This window comes from Sinocyclocheilus anshuiensis, unplaced genomic scaffold (assembly GCF_001515605.1).
Source record: "Sinocyclocheilus anshuiensis isolate Anshui unplaced genomic scaffold, SAMN03320099.WGS_v1.1 scaffold224, whole genome shotgun sequence".
In the NCBI taxonomy this organism is placed as follows: Eukaryota; Metazoa; Chordata; class Actinopteri; order Cypriniformes; family Cyprinidae; genus Sinocyclocheilus; species Sinocyclocheilus anshuiensis.
The window spans coordinates 623,073-636,434 of NW_015558577.1; the positions used below are offsets into that span (position 1 = coordinate 623,073).

At 35.2% G+C, this 13,362-nt stretch overlaps 1 protein-coding gene across 3 annotated transcripts in view; it reads left to right on the top strand.

The window, feature by feature from the left end:
* The window catches only part of LOC107679723 (neogenin-like), a 173,244-nt gene that overhangs the window by 139,646 nt on the left and 20,236 nt on the right, over window positions 1-13,362 (top strand). For 2 of the 3 annotated variants that reach the window (XM_016475363.1, XM_016475364.1), the window contains exons 8-12: window positions 4,634-4,793; window positions 6,374-6,528; window positions 9,946-10,088; window positions 10,754-10,892; window positions 12,393-12,442. In XM_016475363.1, coding sequence (XP_016330849.1) covers window positions 4,634-4,793; window positions 6,374-6,528; window positions 9,946-10,088; window positions 10,754-10,892; window positions 12,393-12,442 — 647 coding nt within the window. Of the gene's footprint in view, window positions 1-4,567; window positions 4,794-6,373; window positions 6,529-9,945; window positions 10,089-10,753; window positions 10,893-12,392; window positions 12,443-13,362 lie in introns of all 3 variants that reach the window. The other variant, XM_016475362.1, reaches the window with a different exon arrangement.

Below are 13,362 nucleotides of genomic sequence, written 5' to 3' on the forward strand. Positions count from 1 at the left end.
CTGTGGCTTTATAGGTAATATTTTCACTTACACAATTTAGCAAAATCAGACAATATTGTGTCTAATATATACCACAATATTAACTTCTTATTATTGAATTGTAAATAAATATCACATTTGCAGCTGGTCAGTGTTCAAAAAATGCTGGGACATCATTTAACCCTCAATCGGTCCCTGGGGTCAATATGACCACAATCAACATTTACTTAGTTTTTAAAAAATGGTTCCCTTCATCTCAGTGGAATAAGATTTTGTGACTTTTCAACATATATAAGAATATAAATATAAAATATAAATATATAAGTATAAAAGACATGCTCACTCACTCACACACACACACACTCACTCACACACACACACTCTGTCCGCCTCTGGTTTTTAATAGTTTTTCTATGTAGACTAGATGGATTTTTTTTTACCTTTGCACCACATATCCCTGTTACTTCAGCATCTTGTGCTGTTTTTGAATGTGTTGTGAGTAAAGAGCCCCTAAAATAGTTTACTCTTTAAGGCCTGTTCATACCAAGATGAATATTCAATGTGAAAATTTGCTGATAAACATTGTAATTAGAATGAACAGCTGTTAATGTGTCTGCTGAAACACGAACATTCACATGCCGTCATTTTTTTTTAAGGAAAGGTGTTTTAATTTCTGTTCAAGCGCACTGTGAAGAAAACTTGCCGTCCAATAAGATTCGGTCATATGCCCAGAGCCACTGCTGTTACGTAAAACTATGACTTTGTGGTGCTCATGAACAGACTGTTTTACTAAAATACAGTGAAAAGCAGAGGAAGAATCCAGAAACAATTGAAAAACATCTTTTTGTTCACGATGACTATTCAGTGCAAAATATTTGGCATGATGAACATTGCCATTTGAATGAATGGTTGGTTGTTAATGTGTCTGTTGAAACTGACACAAACATTCACATGCCATCAATGCAACATTTTTTTTTTTTTACGGAGAGATGTTCTAATCTCTTTTCCATCGCATTGTGAACAAAACTGGCCGACCAATAGGATTTGTTTCTTCACGTGCCCAGAGGCGCTACGGTTACATAAAGCTATGTCTCTCTTGTCTCTGTACACTTGCATTTGGTGTTGTTTGATAAAAACCATAGAGAATAAAAAAAAAATCGTACACTTTGAAACGTAAATATTGTTTGACTTTCTTCTCTGTGGCAAGTGGATGTCAGATATGAAAAGTGCACAGTGCTTTCATTTCATTCATCTTCTGTGTCATTTTTTATGCATCGATTCACAAAAATTGGATCGAACATTCTTGTTGGTGTAAAGAGGCCTTAAAGGGTTAGTTCACCCCAAAATGAAAATTCTGTCATTAATTACTCACCCTCATGTCGTTCTAAACCCATAAGACCTTCGTTCATCTTCGGAACACAAATTAAGATATTTTTGATGAAATGTGAGAGCTCTCAGACCCTGCATAGACAGCAACGCAACTGTAATGTTCCCAGGTCCAGAAACGTAGTAAGGAGTTACGTCGGAGTTACGTCTTCCGCCATTTTGGAGAGTATCCAAGAGTAATCGACATAATCAGCGTTGTTTACGTTCGGGGGAGAAAGCACGCGTGAACTAACCCTTTAACATTGTGAGAACTTTCAAATGAAGTATTCAGTGTATGTTGCAGAATAAGCCTTACGTTAATATTGAATTCTGAATGATAGCATGTAAAAAAGAACTCCTAGAACAGCCATTGCCTGGTCTAGAATGCAAATGCAGATTAGCTGGAGCCTGATTTGAGCTACTTTTATGATACAGTGATGATTTGACATGTTTTTGAATGCATGTTTTGGCATTCTTTCCATAATCAAGTTCATTAAAACTGTACTTGACTATATATGACTAGAAAACAGCTGCAAATTGGCTGCCAAGTGAACTGACTGAACCAGAGGGAGAAGAAAAACTACAGAGAGAATGTCACGCACCACACAAAGCTGAACTAGAGATAAATGCTGAATGATATCATTTTTTTTTTCTCCCTGCGGCTAGACAGATGAACATTGATGGCTCGTCTTTGTGGAAAACTGGAATTGCTACAACTAATGTTTAATTTGCTCTCCGTCTAATGGATCTTGTCATTTAGGGGAAGCTATAAGCTAATGAGTGCCGCTATTAGTGTATATTATACAGGTCTGCATTATCAGTCTCTTCTCCCACTGTCTGTTCAGAGCTAAATGCGGTTCAGAATAAGAAAGTAATTCGAAGAGCACATCTGAACATAATGCATCTTGCTGTTCTTTTTTCAGCATTATATGGTGCTTTTAAACCCTCAGTTAACTAGCAAAGGGAAACTGTATTGTTCAGAGTTTGCTCTTTCATAGCTCAGGAGACTTATTGGAAATGCATTTTATGTTATGTTTCTCCTAAAATTCCTTGGGGTATATAAAAGAAACAAATGAGACTATTGTTGACATACAGTAATAGTGTATAGCTGTTTGTATATAAACACAGTTCAGACAATCTGATCTTTGTTTGAGTTGAGATTTTTGATTCCATACTTTGGTTTCTTGCAATCCATTTCTGTCCAATCCCCATTTTTTGGATTTATTGTTTTCATCTGTGAGTTTTATTTCCTGTACAAGTCCACAATCATGTCTTTTTTTTTTTGAGCGAGAGAGAAAGATATTTTCAGAAAATCTCTGCCATTTGAATCATGAAGCTCATAAGTTTTAATGATCTTTTTGACGTGATTTTTGAATGTAAATGAGATGAGATATTTTCTCTGGTGCTGCGTGCTGATTGTGTTTCAGTCTGGTTGGCATTGAGAAAAAAAGGACCATAGTGATACTTGTTTTAGACGTTTTATTGCGTACTCATGTTATTGTCGACCACAGTCAACAAATCACATTTGAATCGCACGGTACATCAATCATACCTACTATATTTGCTTGATGTTCAGTCCTTCCACAGCTGCATGTTTTGCATGCAGCTGCAAATGAAACACAGTTTGTTTAATTCAAAGAGTTGCTGTTGCCAAAAGCGCAACTTTATTGCAGTCCACAAAAGCAAACAATCTTGACACATTTTTAGAGCTGCTTTGTGTTGAGTTTCACTCCACTGGTAGAAAACAACAGTCCGATGTCCTTAGATTGAACCACAGAGGCCTCAGCATGAAATATTTTGCATATCTGTGTGAAGATCTAAAGCCTTGGACCTCTAGACGTATGTTAGTGATTAAAAAGGATGGCCTCTGTGCCTTAGTGTTCTTTGGATCAGCTTGGATTTTTCCCAGCTACTCTTAAAAGAATAGTTGTTTAGAAATCTTTTTATTCATTTACTCACCTACATCCAAACCATATGACAAATGCAAGAAGCAGCACCATGTAAGGTTTTTGATGTCATTAGCCAGGTTTCCATCCAAAGTTGCGAATTTAAATTATGCGCAAAATTGGAATATCGCACAAAACATTTGCGAACAAGCATCGTTTCCATCCAACGAGTCAAAGAGAACAAAATTATCACTTCCTGATAAACTGGCACTATACATCACTAAGAAAAGTAGGAGAAGCTACTGAATATAATAATTTTCCTATATAATAAATTACTTGCACCTCAGAACGAGCAGACGAAACCCAATGAATGCGGTAATTGCTTTCGGAGGTGGATGCTGCTGTTTGGGAACGCAGTCGTTTAACAGTTCTGGGAGGCAATTATACAGAAATACTTTGATGACAGACTTTGCTCGGGCATTTCCGAATGACCATAGCAACATTTCAGATGCTGTGAATGAGATCGGTCCGCTGGTTAGTCAGAATTTGCCATCCCATAGCGCAAAGTCACATTACTTTTTTGATGCGCTTGGAGGAATTTATTCGCAAAATGCATTTCCATCTCCCATTATTCGCATTAACCCTTTTTCGCACAAGTCAAAAACCACCTCAAGCGAGCGTAAAAACTTTTTTTGCGAATTAAGGCATTTTTATTCGAAATTCAGCATTTCCATCACTCGATTCTGATGCGATACTTCAAAATGCGCATAAAAGCAGGGTGATGGAAACCAGCTATTGATGCTGAAGTCTCATTTGTGCATATGTACAGTACATAGTTATGAAGCCTTGGCATGTAGTTAAGAAACCAAGTGCATTTGGTTTCATTTGAAGTGCAAATGCAATTTGATGTGAAAATGCCATTTGATAGCTATACAATAGTTTTAGTGAATAACATTGCAAATTGTGTGTTAATGTCATTCTAATTTTGAGGTGAACTACTCTTAAGAGTGAAAAAGTCCAAAATATGCCTCCTGTGATTCAGCTTTCCATCATTTTTTCCACTTCAGCCGTTTTTTCTCCAACTACATGCCCGACATTCTTCCGTTATGATTGCATTTTTCATATTTCTTTGTGATTATTTCACTGTCATTGAAGCCATTGTGTTATGGTTTTTGTTTTGTTTTGTTTTTTTTCTTTTTATGTGTTCCCTCTGTTCTGTTTTCCTTTGTTTTGCTCTCCATCCCTCCCGCCCTGAATTTCTGTGTGACTTCACTTTGCACCCGTCTCCACCCTTGATTTCTGCTTTCGCTCACCCCCTCCACTGTCTGCACTCAAAGATGTAGCCATCCCCTCCCCCTCTCCCACCTCACTGACCCATGCCACTACTGACCGTCTAATGCCAGGCTCCAGAGGCGGCGCTGGTCCCACGCCCTCCGCCCCCCGTGATGTTGTGGCCTCCCTGGTCTCCACCCGCTTCATCAAGCTGACCTGGCGCCTTCCTGCTGAACCGCATGGAGATGATGTCACCTACTCGGTCTACTACAGCCTGGAGGGCAATAACAGGCAAGGGCATTTATATATATATGTGTCATTTATATATACACTACAGTTCCAAAGTTTGGGGTCAGTAAGATTTTTTAAAGAGATTTTATTCAGCAATGATTCATTAAATTAATAAAAAAATATTTATAATGTTGCAAAAGATTTCTATTTCAAATAAATGCTGTTCTTTTGCACTTTCTATTAACCAAAGAATCCTGAAAAATATACTACAGTTTCAAAAATATTAAGTAGCACAATTATTTTTAATGTTAATAATAGGAAATATTTCTTGTGCGCAAAATCAGCATTTTAGAATGATTTCTGAAGGATCATGTGTTACAGCAAACTGCGGTAATGGCTGCTTTTTTATATATATTAAAATAGAAAACAGTTTTAAATTGTTACAATAATGAATTTTAAAAATACTATTTTACTATATTTTTGATCAAATAAATGCAGCCATAGTGAGCATGAAAGACTTTATTCAAAAACATAAAAAGGATCTTGTTTGAACGGTATTGTACCTGCAATTTATTGTTTTTTTTTCTGGGTACAAAAACTGTAAAGAATATCATAATTAAATCATGATATTCATAGTTAATCATAGTTAAATAAAAATAATGTAATAATAATGTAACTGTCATTACTGGAATGTAGTATTTAACATTTAAATTATTAAAATATTTGTTGTATTGCCTTTGTTGCATATTTGAATAAATAAATGTATTAGTGTTTATTTTACTATTTTTTTTTTTTTACTTAAAAATGCTGCATTAAAATGCTGCATTACAGTAAAGAGAATCTAATGAGAATCACTATTAAGAATAATAATTCCCAAAAAAAAACAGTGAAGGAAAAAATGCATTATGGTAATAAGAGTTTTTATGGTTCCTTGTGAGTAAAATAATATAATTAAAGCAAAAATTTAAAAAAATGAATTGCATAAAATTGGCTTTTTATGCAATATATATATATATATATATATATATTTATTTATTTATATATATATATATATATATATATATAACATTAAATCGTTCAGCAGTGTATATATAAATATGTAATACAAATAAAATACATTTAGTTTTGACTGTGTAGTGATATGTGACCCAGACATGTTTTCATGACATTCACCCTCCAAGAAGCCTTAAATTATGAATGCTATTGATGATTGTATTTTGTTGTTTTTGTTGCTATTATTTTAAGTCACATGTTGTTCTTATTAATATTTATAATGCCATTCTGTATGAGCTGTTATTGACTACAGAAGAATAAGAGAAGCTTTGAAGCAGTGAATCAGCAGTCAGCTAATACAAATAAAATACATTTAATTTTGACTGTGTAGTGATATGTGACCCAGACATGTTTTCATGACATTCACCCTCCAAGAAGCCTTAAATTATGAATGCTATTGATGATTGTATTTTGTTGTTTTTGTTGCTATTATTTTAAGTCACATGTTGTTCTTATTAATATTTATAATGCCATTCTGTATGAGCTGTTATTGACTACAGAAGAATAAGAGAAGCTTTGAAGCAGTGAATCAGCAGTCAGCTCCTGTTTCAGTCTCATATCACGTTTGTTTCTCTCATGCTCTGTAGGGAGAGGATAGTGAACACCAGCCGTCCAGGAGAAATGCAAGTCACCATTCAGAATCTCATGCCAGACACCAAGTACTCCTTCCACGTGGTGGCCCACAACAGAAACGGCCCTGGAGAGAGCTCAGTGCCTCTGACGGTCGCCACCCAGCCTGAAGGTAAGATCTCCACTTGATGATAACATACCAGCTAGAATGTGTTCAAATGAGATTTATGGACTAATTAAAACAGTTGCATTACAAATTACGCTCTGACACATTTCAGAAGGCTATAATGCATGAAATCAAGTTTGCGTAGTTGGATTTTAACGCTCACATGCTTGTCTAGAATATGTTTTGGGTCTCCGAGATTATGCAGAACATTTTCTCTGGAGGTTTTCTTTCCCAAAACCTCCCCAATGCCTCAATGTCAGTTTAAAATCTCATTATATAGTAAGCACAAGAAAACACCTGCTGGCTTTTAAGCAAACAGATCTCTTGAACATTGGTATATGGCCTGACTCCATCAGCGTGAAACATTATCAGCCCAAACACAGCACAGGAGAAGCTGTTTCTGGGTCAGACTTGCTCCTCTGTGCGTCCTTGGCTCTGACTGCTATAAGCACTTTATAATGTGTGTTAGCGGGATTCTGGCACTCCCGGGAATCCTGCTGCGTGGAGATCAGCCTCTAAGGCTGACACACATATTGCTGTGAACATTATGAATGAATCTGAGCACAAGTCATCTAGGTACACTTAATCCAGTGTAGGCGCCCCATCCCATCCTGTAAAACATCGGTATCAAAAGCAAGCGTTGATGTTGGACAGAATGGATGTCTGTGGCACTGAGATAAAGTGATTTCTCTCTGTCGTTTGAGATGCCAGAAACGCCTGATCAAAGTTCGAAAAGTGATTCATGTAATGCAGTTTATATTAGAGCTCGAGCATGAAAGATGGTTCAGGGTAACCATAACTGGATGAATGTAATCAAACAGTCATTGCAGACATGTGGTGAAGTGGCTAGAACTTGCTGGATGCTGGTTGAAGTCCTTGTGGAACACAAAAGGAGATGTTTTGAGGAGTGTTCATTCTGCTCTTCCCCATGCAGTGAAAGTATGCATATAGTGACCATAGACTGTCATGTTCTAGAAAGGACATAAAAGCACCATAAAGGCAGTCCATACTATTTGTAGGCTATATTTCAAGTCTACCGAAGCTATATGGTCACTTTGTGGTGATTTTCAGCAAATAATGAATATATTTTAGTCTGTTCCTGACATAAAGCCATTGTATGACTTCAGAGGACTGGGAATATAGTCAGTGAAAATATGAAGCAATTTTATGATGGCCCCTGCCTTGACTAGTAAAAAGTGTGCTTAATTATATTAAAAGTGCACTTGTGGTGTACTTCAAATCTTGAAAATATATTGATAATATAATATTAATAAAATAAAAGGCCCCTTAAATGTACTTAAAGAGAGCACACTTTCATGACATATTTCAAAACAAGCTTAAGTACACTTTTAAAAAGTGCACTTTGTAATAATGTCAAGTGTAAAAACGTCAATGTTAATGTTTTAAGTACATTTTAAGCCATTATCTTTTAATAATCTTTTGTGGTGTTTTTAAGAAGTACTTACATACTAACATATGAAAGCACTAGTGAAGTATTTGAACTGTAGATTATTCAATATCAATATGGTGTTATATAATATATATATATATATATATCTTATTAAAGGTAATATGTTTTTAATGTACTAAATTGCAACAAATTACAAATGAATAATTAGAAAAATATTTACAAATGATTTAAATTGTCATGATGCTGCTTCTGTGTTGGAGCGCGGAGCGAAGGAGCGAGGAGATGCGGAGACGTGGGGGCATTTACAAAGAACAAACTTTAATTATCCAGACACACACACACGTAGCAGGGGAATAGACGTTTAACACTAGACGCTGGACAAAGGAAAACACAGGGCATAAATACTAAGAACTAAACGAGGAAGCTAACAAGAAACACCTGGAACCAATAACCACAATTAACACGAGGGAGAAACTAGGTCACAGGGAGAACATGGAGCACTTGGGGGAGGAAAACAAACACAAAACATGGGTGTGACATAAATAGCATGAAATACAAGTTTCACTTGAAATTACATTAAAGTCAAGTCAAGTCACCACCTTTATATAGCGCTTTTAGCAATACAGATTGTGTCAAAGCAACTGTACAGCATTAATTAGGAAAATAGTGTGTCAATAATGCAAAATGACAATAGTAAACACTAATTTTTCAGTTAAAGGCAGTTCATCATTGAATTCAGTGATGTCATCATCCAGCTCAGTTCAGTTTAAATAGTGTCTGTGCAATGAAGTCGACGATATCGCTGGAAATTAAGTATCCCCAACTGAGCAAGCCAGAGGAGACAGCTGCAAGGTTCCAGGTTGCAGCAAAGTCACATTGTGCAGAGGACTCAACTGGTTTCTGTGGTATTAAAGTAAATTTTAGTTTACCATAAATGCTTGTCTGTAATTTTGGCAGTACACGTTACTGTCCATATTTTGAAGACAGAAGAAGTCATTATAAAATTACATGTGAAGATGTACTTAAGTCATACTTAAGCAGATCAAAAAGCTCTCAAAATTTCAGCTAAATGCATTTAATATAAATGTAAATTATAATACATTTTAATGTATTTGCAATTAACGTGCAGTTAAGTGTCTGAAAACATTAAATTCAATTCACACTTAAGCATATTCTATTCTAAGTAGGCTATATTATTTCTGTTATACATAGTTGTTGTTTTTTTTTCTTTTTTAATGAAAAAGAGCAGCGTGAACATTATTCATAATTTCTTCTTTGGGGTTACATGGAATAAATAAAGTCACACGGGTAGTAAATTATGAAAGAAAATATTTTTTTTCCTATTTTAACTATTCCTTCAACACCAGGTTTCTCCAGTGGGATTGTCCCTGTAATAAGTGTATTGCGGGTCGCTTTAGATAAAAGTGCTAAATGACTACTTGCCAACTTACTTAAAAATTGGCCAGTTGTTTTATGTCCATGCTATTTAAATTATATTACATTTCATTTAATGTAGAGCTCCGTTTAGATTGGCCCTACATGATGACTCCCTGAAGGCATGTCAGTTGTGAGCGTGTTGGAAAAACAACAGATTTAAGGGACACTCATCGGAGCCTATAATTGAATGTAATGATTCATGACCCTAGCAAGTAAACAAAAGTTAAGCAACATAGAATCTCATTTCCATTCTCTCCGCTCTGCTAAGCAAATTAAATCACGTCAATCCTGCAGTTTGAGCTGGCGTGTGTTAGTCTGCTTTCTGCCAGTGGTGTCTCGACACATGCCACTGTCATATGCTCAGCTGAGAAGAGATATCACTCTCTATATTCAAGTCAATTTCAAAGTGCTTTATTGGCGTGACTGTTTTACAAACAATATTGCCAAAGCATCAATGGAATTATCAAAGAAAAACCGTGACAGACAAAAGGTGCCAGTAATAAAACAAAACACAATGAAATTAAATAAAATTAAATCATGTTGTTTTTCTATTTTTTCTCCATTCTATGTAATAGTCCAGGTACCTGGTCCTGCTCCAAACCTACAGGCAGTGGTCACGTCCCCCAGCACAGTGAGTCTCAGCTGGGATATGCCCCTCACAGGCGAGATCCAGAGCTACAAAATTTACTACATGGAGAAGGGCATGGACAGTGAGCAGGTAAAACCATCTTCATCCATCCTCTGTAATATCATGTATAAAAGCATTATGATATTTGATAATGCATGTGAAATGTTCATGGTGGAGAACAGATGGAGCTCTGTGGTCTGTCCTGAACACAAGCTGAGGAGCTGTTTTATTATTGCTAACAAATTTTAATACGGTAGATGTTATATTTTGTATATTTTTATACTAATGAACATTTCTAGCCCAATTCCAAATATTCATGTAAAAGTTGTTTAAGAATGTGTTTATTTATAATATTGACATTAGTGACTTGTCTACATTTTCATGTATTCAATTAGTGAATGTTTTCATCCACAGCTTCCTAGTGAAGAGTGTATAAATATTTGTAAAAACAAATAAATAATAATAATAATAATAAATGGATCAAAGATAAATAAATAAATGTTAATTATTAATAAAATGAATTATTAATTCATTATTAAAAATAGCATTTTAAATAATTTGCTAATATGTATATATAAATATACACACATACATGTATATATATGTAAGAAATATATGTAATATATCAGTATCGAATATCAAATATTTAATCATTTAAATATTTAAATTGATATTTCTGCACATTTTTAGTCTATACTTTTGTTACTGATGTCATAATAATTCAGCCTGTTTCTCTAACCTCTCTTCTCTGTCAGAATCTGGATGTGAACACACTGTCCTACACCATGACTGGACTGAAGAAGTTCACAGAATACAGTTTCAGAGTGGTGGCCTATAACAAACATGGACCTGGAGTGTCCACTGAGGACATATCTGTGCGCACATACTCTGATGGTACTTACAATAAATCTGGCTTCTTTGCTTTGTCTTACTAGTCAGTTCCCTCCATTCAAAATAATTGTAGGAAGGGGTCTCAAGAACTCTACTAGGCAATAAACAAAGCCAGCAATAAACCTATACTATAATCGATATCCCTGTTGTAGTTATATCAACAGAGCAATATCACCAGGATCCAAAATTAACTTTATGCCACACCTGTCAGTGGTGAGTGAATTGAAAAAATAAATTACTGGGCATAAAGATTTGTTACCACCCATGAAACTTTATTTTGTAGTAATTACTGTATACTTCGACTGGGGACTCGTGAGCTTCTAGCCACCTGCAAAATTAGTCTTCATAGGCCATTTTTCTTAGTTTCTGCAAGATGGTGTCAGTTACCTTTTTGTTGGTGAGAATTGTGTTGGTGAAAATGGTGTTAAAATGCCATGATGTTGTGCTATGAGAAATATGAAAGAAGCCATGGACAGTGGTGAAATATTCAGTTAAGTGGTCATTATATAAAAATATTTGCCCGCTCAGTGCTTCACCAGAATCAGGATCCAGTCCACCAGAGAGCCATTTAAGACAAGACGCTACAGAAAAAAAAAACATTGTTCTTTCAAGCACTGGTCAATTTTGAGATTTTGTCTTCTTTCAGTATAGTGGAAAGAAAATATCCAAAATGTACATTCATTTTGTTTAAGTCATTACACTTCATCTATTTGTGTCTGTAGATTTCAATTATAATGCATATCTTCAGGCTATTTTCTCAAAATTAGTTTTTTTCTCATGCAGTGAGCCAGAAATCTACTTCAGAAGCACTTGCGTATACAAAAGTTTGCCGTTTTTGTTCAGGTTTTTACAGAAGGGTTTGCACATACAACATTCACCTGACTTGTATAACCTCTAAATATGGTGTTTTTTTTCTGGCGGTATTTTGTGATTTATGGAGCGATTAAAAGAGAGATCCCCTCAGTAAAAGCCTTTAACTCTAATATGTAAAAAAAAAATAATAATAAATTGGACCAGGCTTTATGCAATGTTCAGTTTATTATTCTGGAAATCTATGCAAATGAGTGCATATTTAATTAGATAATGCAACATTTGCATATGTGAACATAATGTTACAGAAAACTTAAAGGCTTCATTTGGCCAAAAAATTTAAATTGTCATAATTTCCTTACATCAAGTTGTTCCAAACCTGTATGAGTGTTTGAGCACAGAAAAAGATATTTTGAAGAGTGTAGGTAACCAAACAGTTGATGGTAGCCATTGTATTTTTTCCATACTGTGGCTACTGTAAACCATAAACTGTTTGGTTACCAACATTCTTCAAAATATCTTTGAATTTTAATTTTTGGGTGAACTATCCCTTTAATGTATTGTGAATATTAAGCTGGGGAAAGCATTCTGTAGGTTAAGTATCTATTAGCTGACCCTGTTCAGCTCAGTGCCTTGCCTAAATAAAAGCTGAGGATATGTGAACTAATACTGTACTCTTCTCCATCTGTTCAGTGCCCAGTGCTCCGCCACAGAACATGACGGTTGAAGTGTTGAACTCTAAGGTAAGGCTGAATGACTGTCGGGCTCCGGCCGTTTTTCACCAGCTGCTGCTGGGTGAAGTGTGCAGTGTTTCTGATGAAGGCGCTCATCTGTTGCTGTGATTTTACAGCACATCTGTGCTCGGCTAGAATGCTGTCACAGAGCTTTACATCCTCATTCATTCTTCCTCTGTGTTCACCTCCCCCTCTTTCTCGAGATACAATTTATATTTGTCTAGCTGCCGGGTAATACGAGTCTTCCTGCTGTTGTTTTTATTCATGAGTCTGTTTATGTTTCTAGTCATATGTAGACAAGTGTCTTGGGCTGCAATAATGCATTTAGCACTTTTATTTCGTGGTGTTTGCTATGGCAAGCATGACGTTTGCTTTTGCACATCCTTGGAATTTCAACAAACCCCAGAGTCTAAGTATTAAAGTCACCATGAAATCAAATCTGACAGTTCTTATTTTTTATGGAATACTTTTTATGAAATGTAATTCAAAATAATTTCCCCTCCCTCTCACAACATTTGAGATCACAGTGTTATTTTTTAATCTCATTAAGGTACTATAATTTATTTTTATATTGTCGGGTTTTCTTTTTTAGGTATGTCTGTATAGTTTTTATTCATTTTATTTCAGTTTTAGTTTAAGAAGCTATTTTAGTATATTAAGTTTAAGTGTTGTCTTGATAATTAGCTGAAATTGTTTTTTTTTTTTTACATTTCATTTTAGACCACTTGAACATTTTATTTCAAGAATTTCTTTTTTTAATAGTTTCATTTTTAGTTTTAGTTAACTATAATAACTCTGCTATAACTCTATAATAAGGTTGCACTCCTCCAGCAACCTGTCATTCACATAAAAAAAAAAAATAAATAAATATATATATATATATACAGTGGGTACGGAAAGTATTCAGACCCCCTTAAATTCCTTAAATT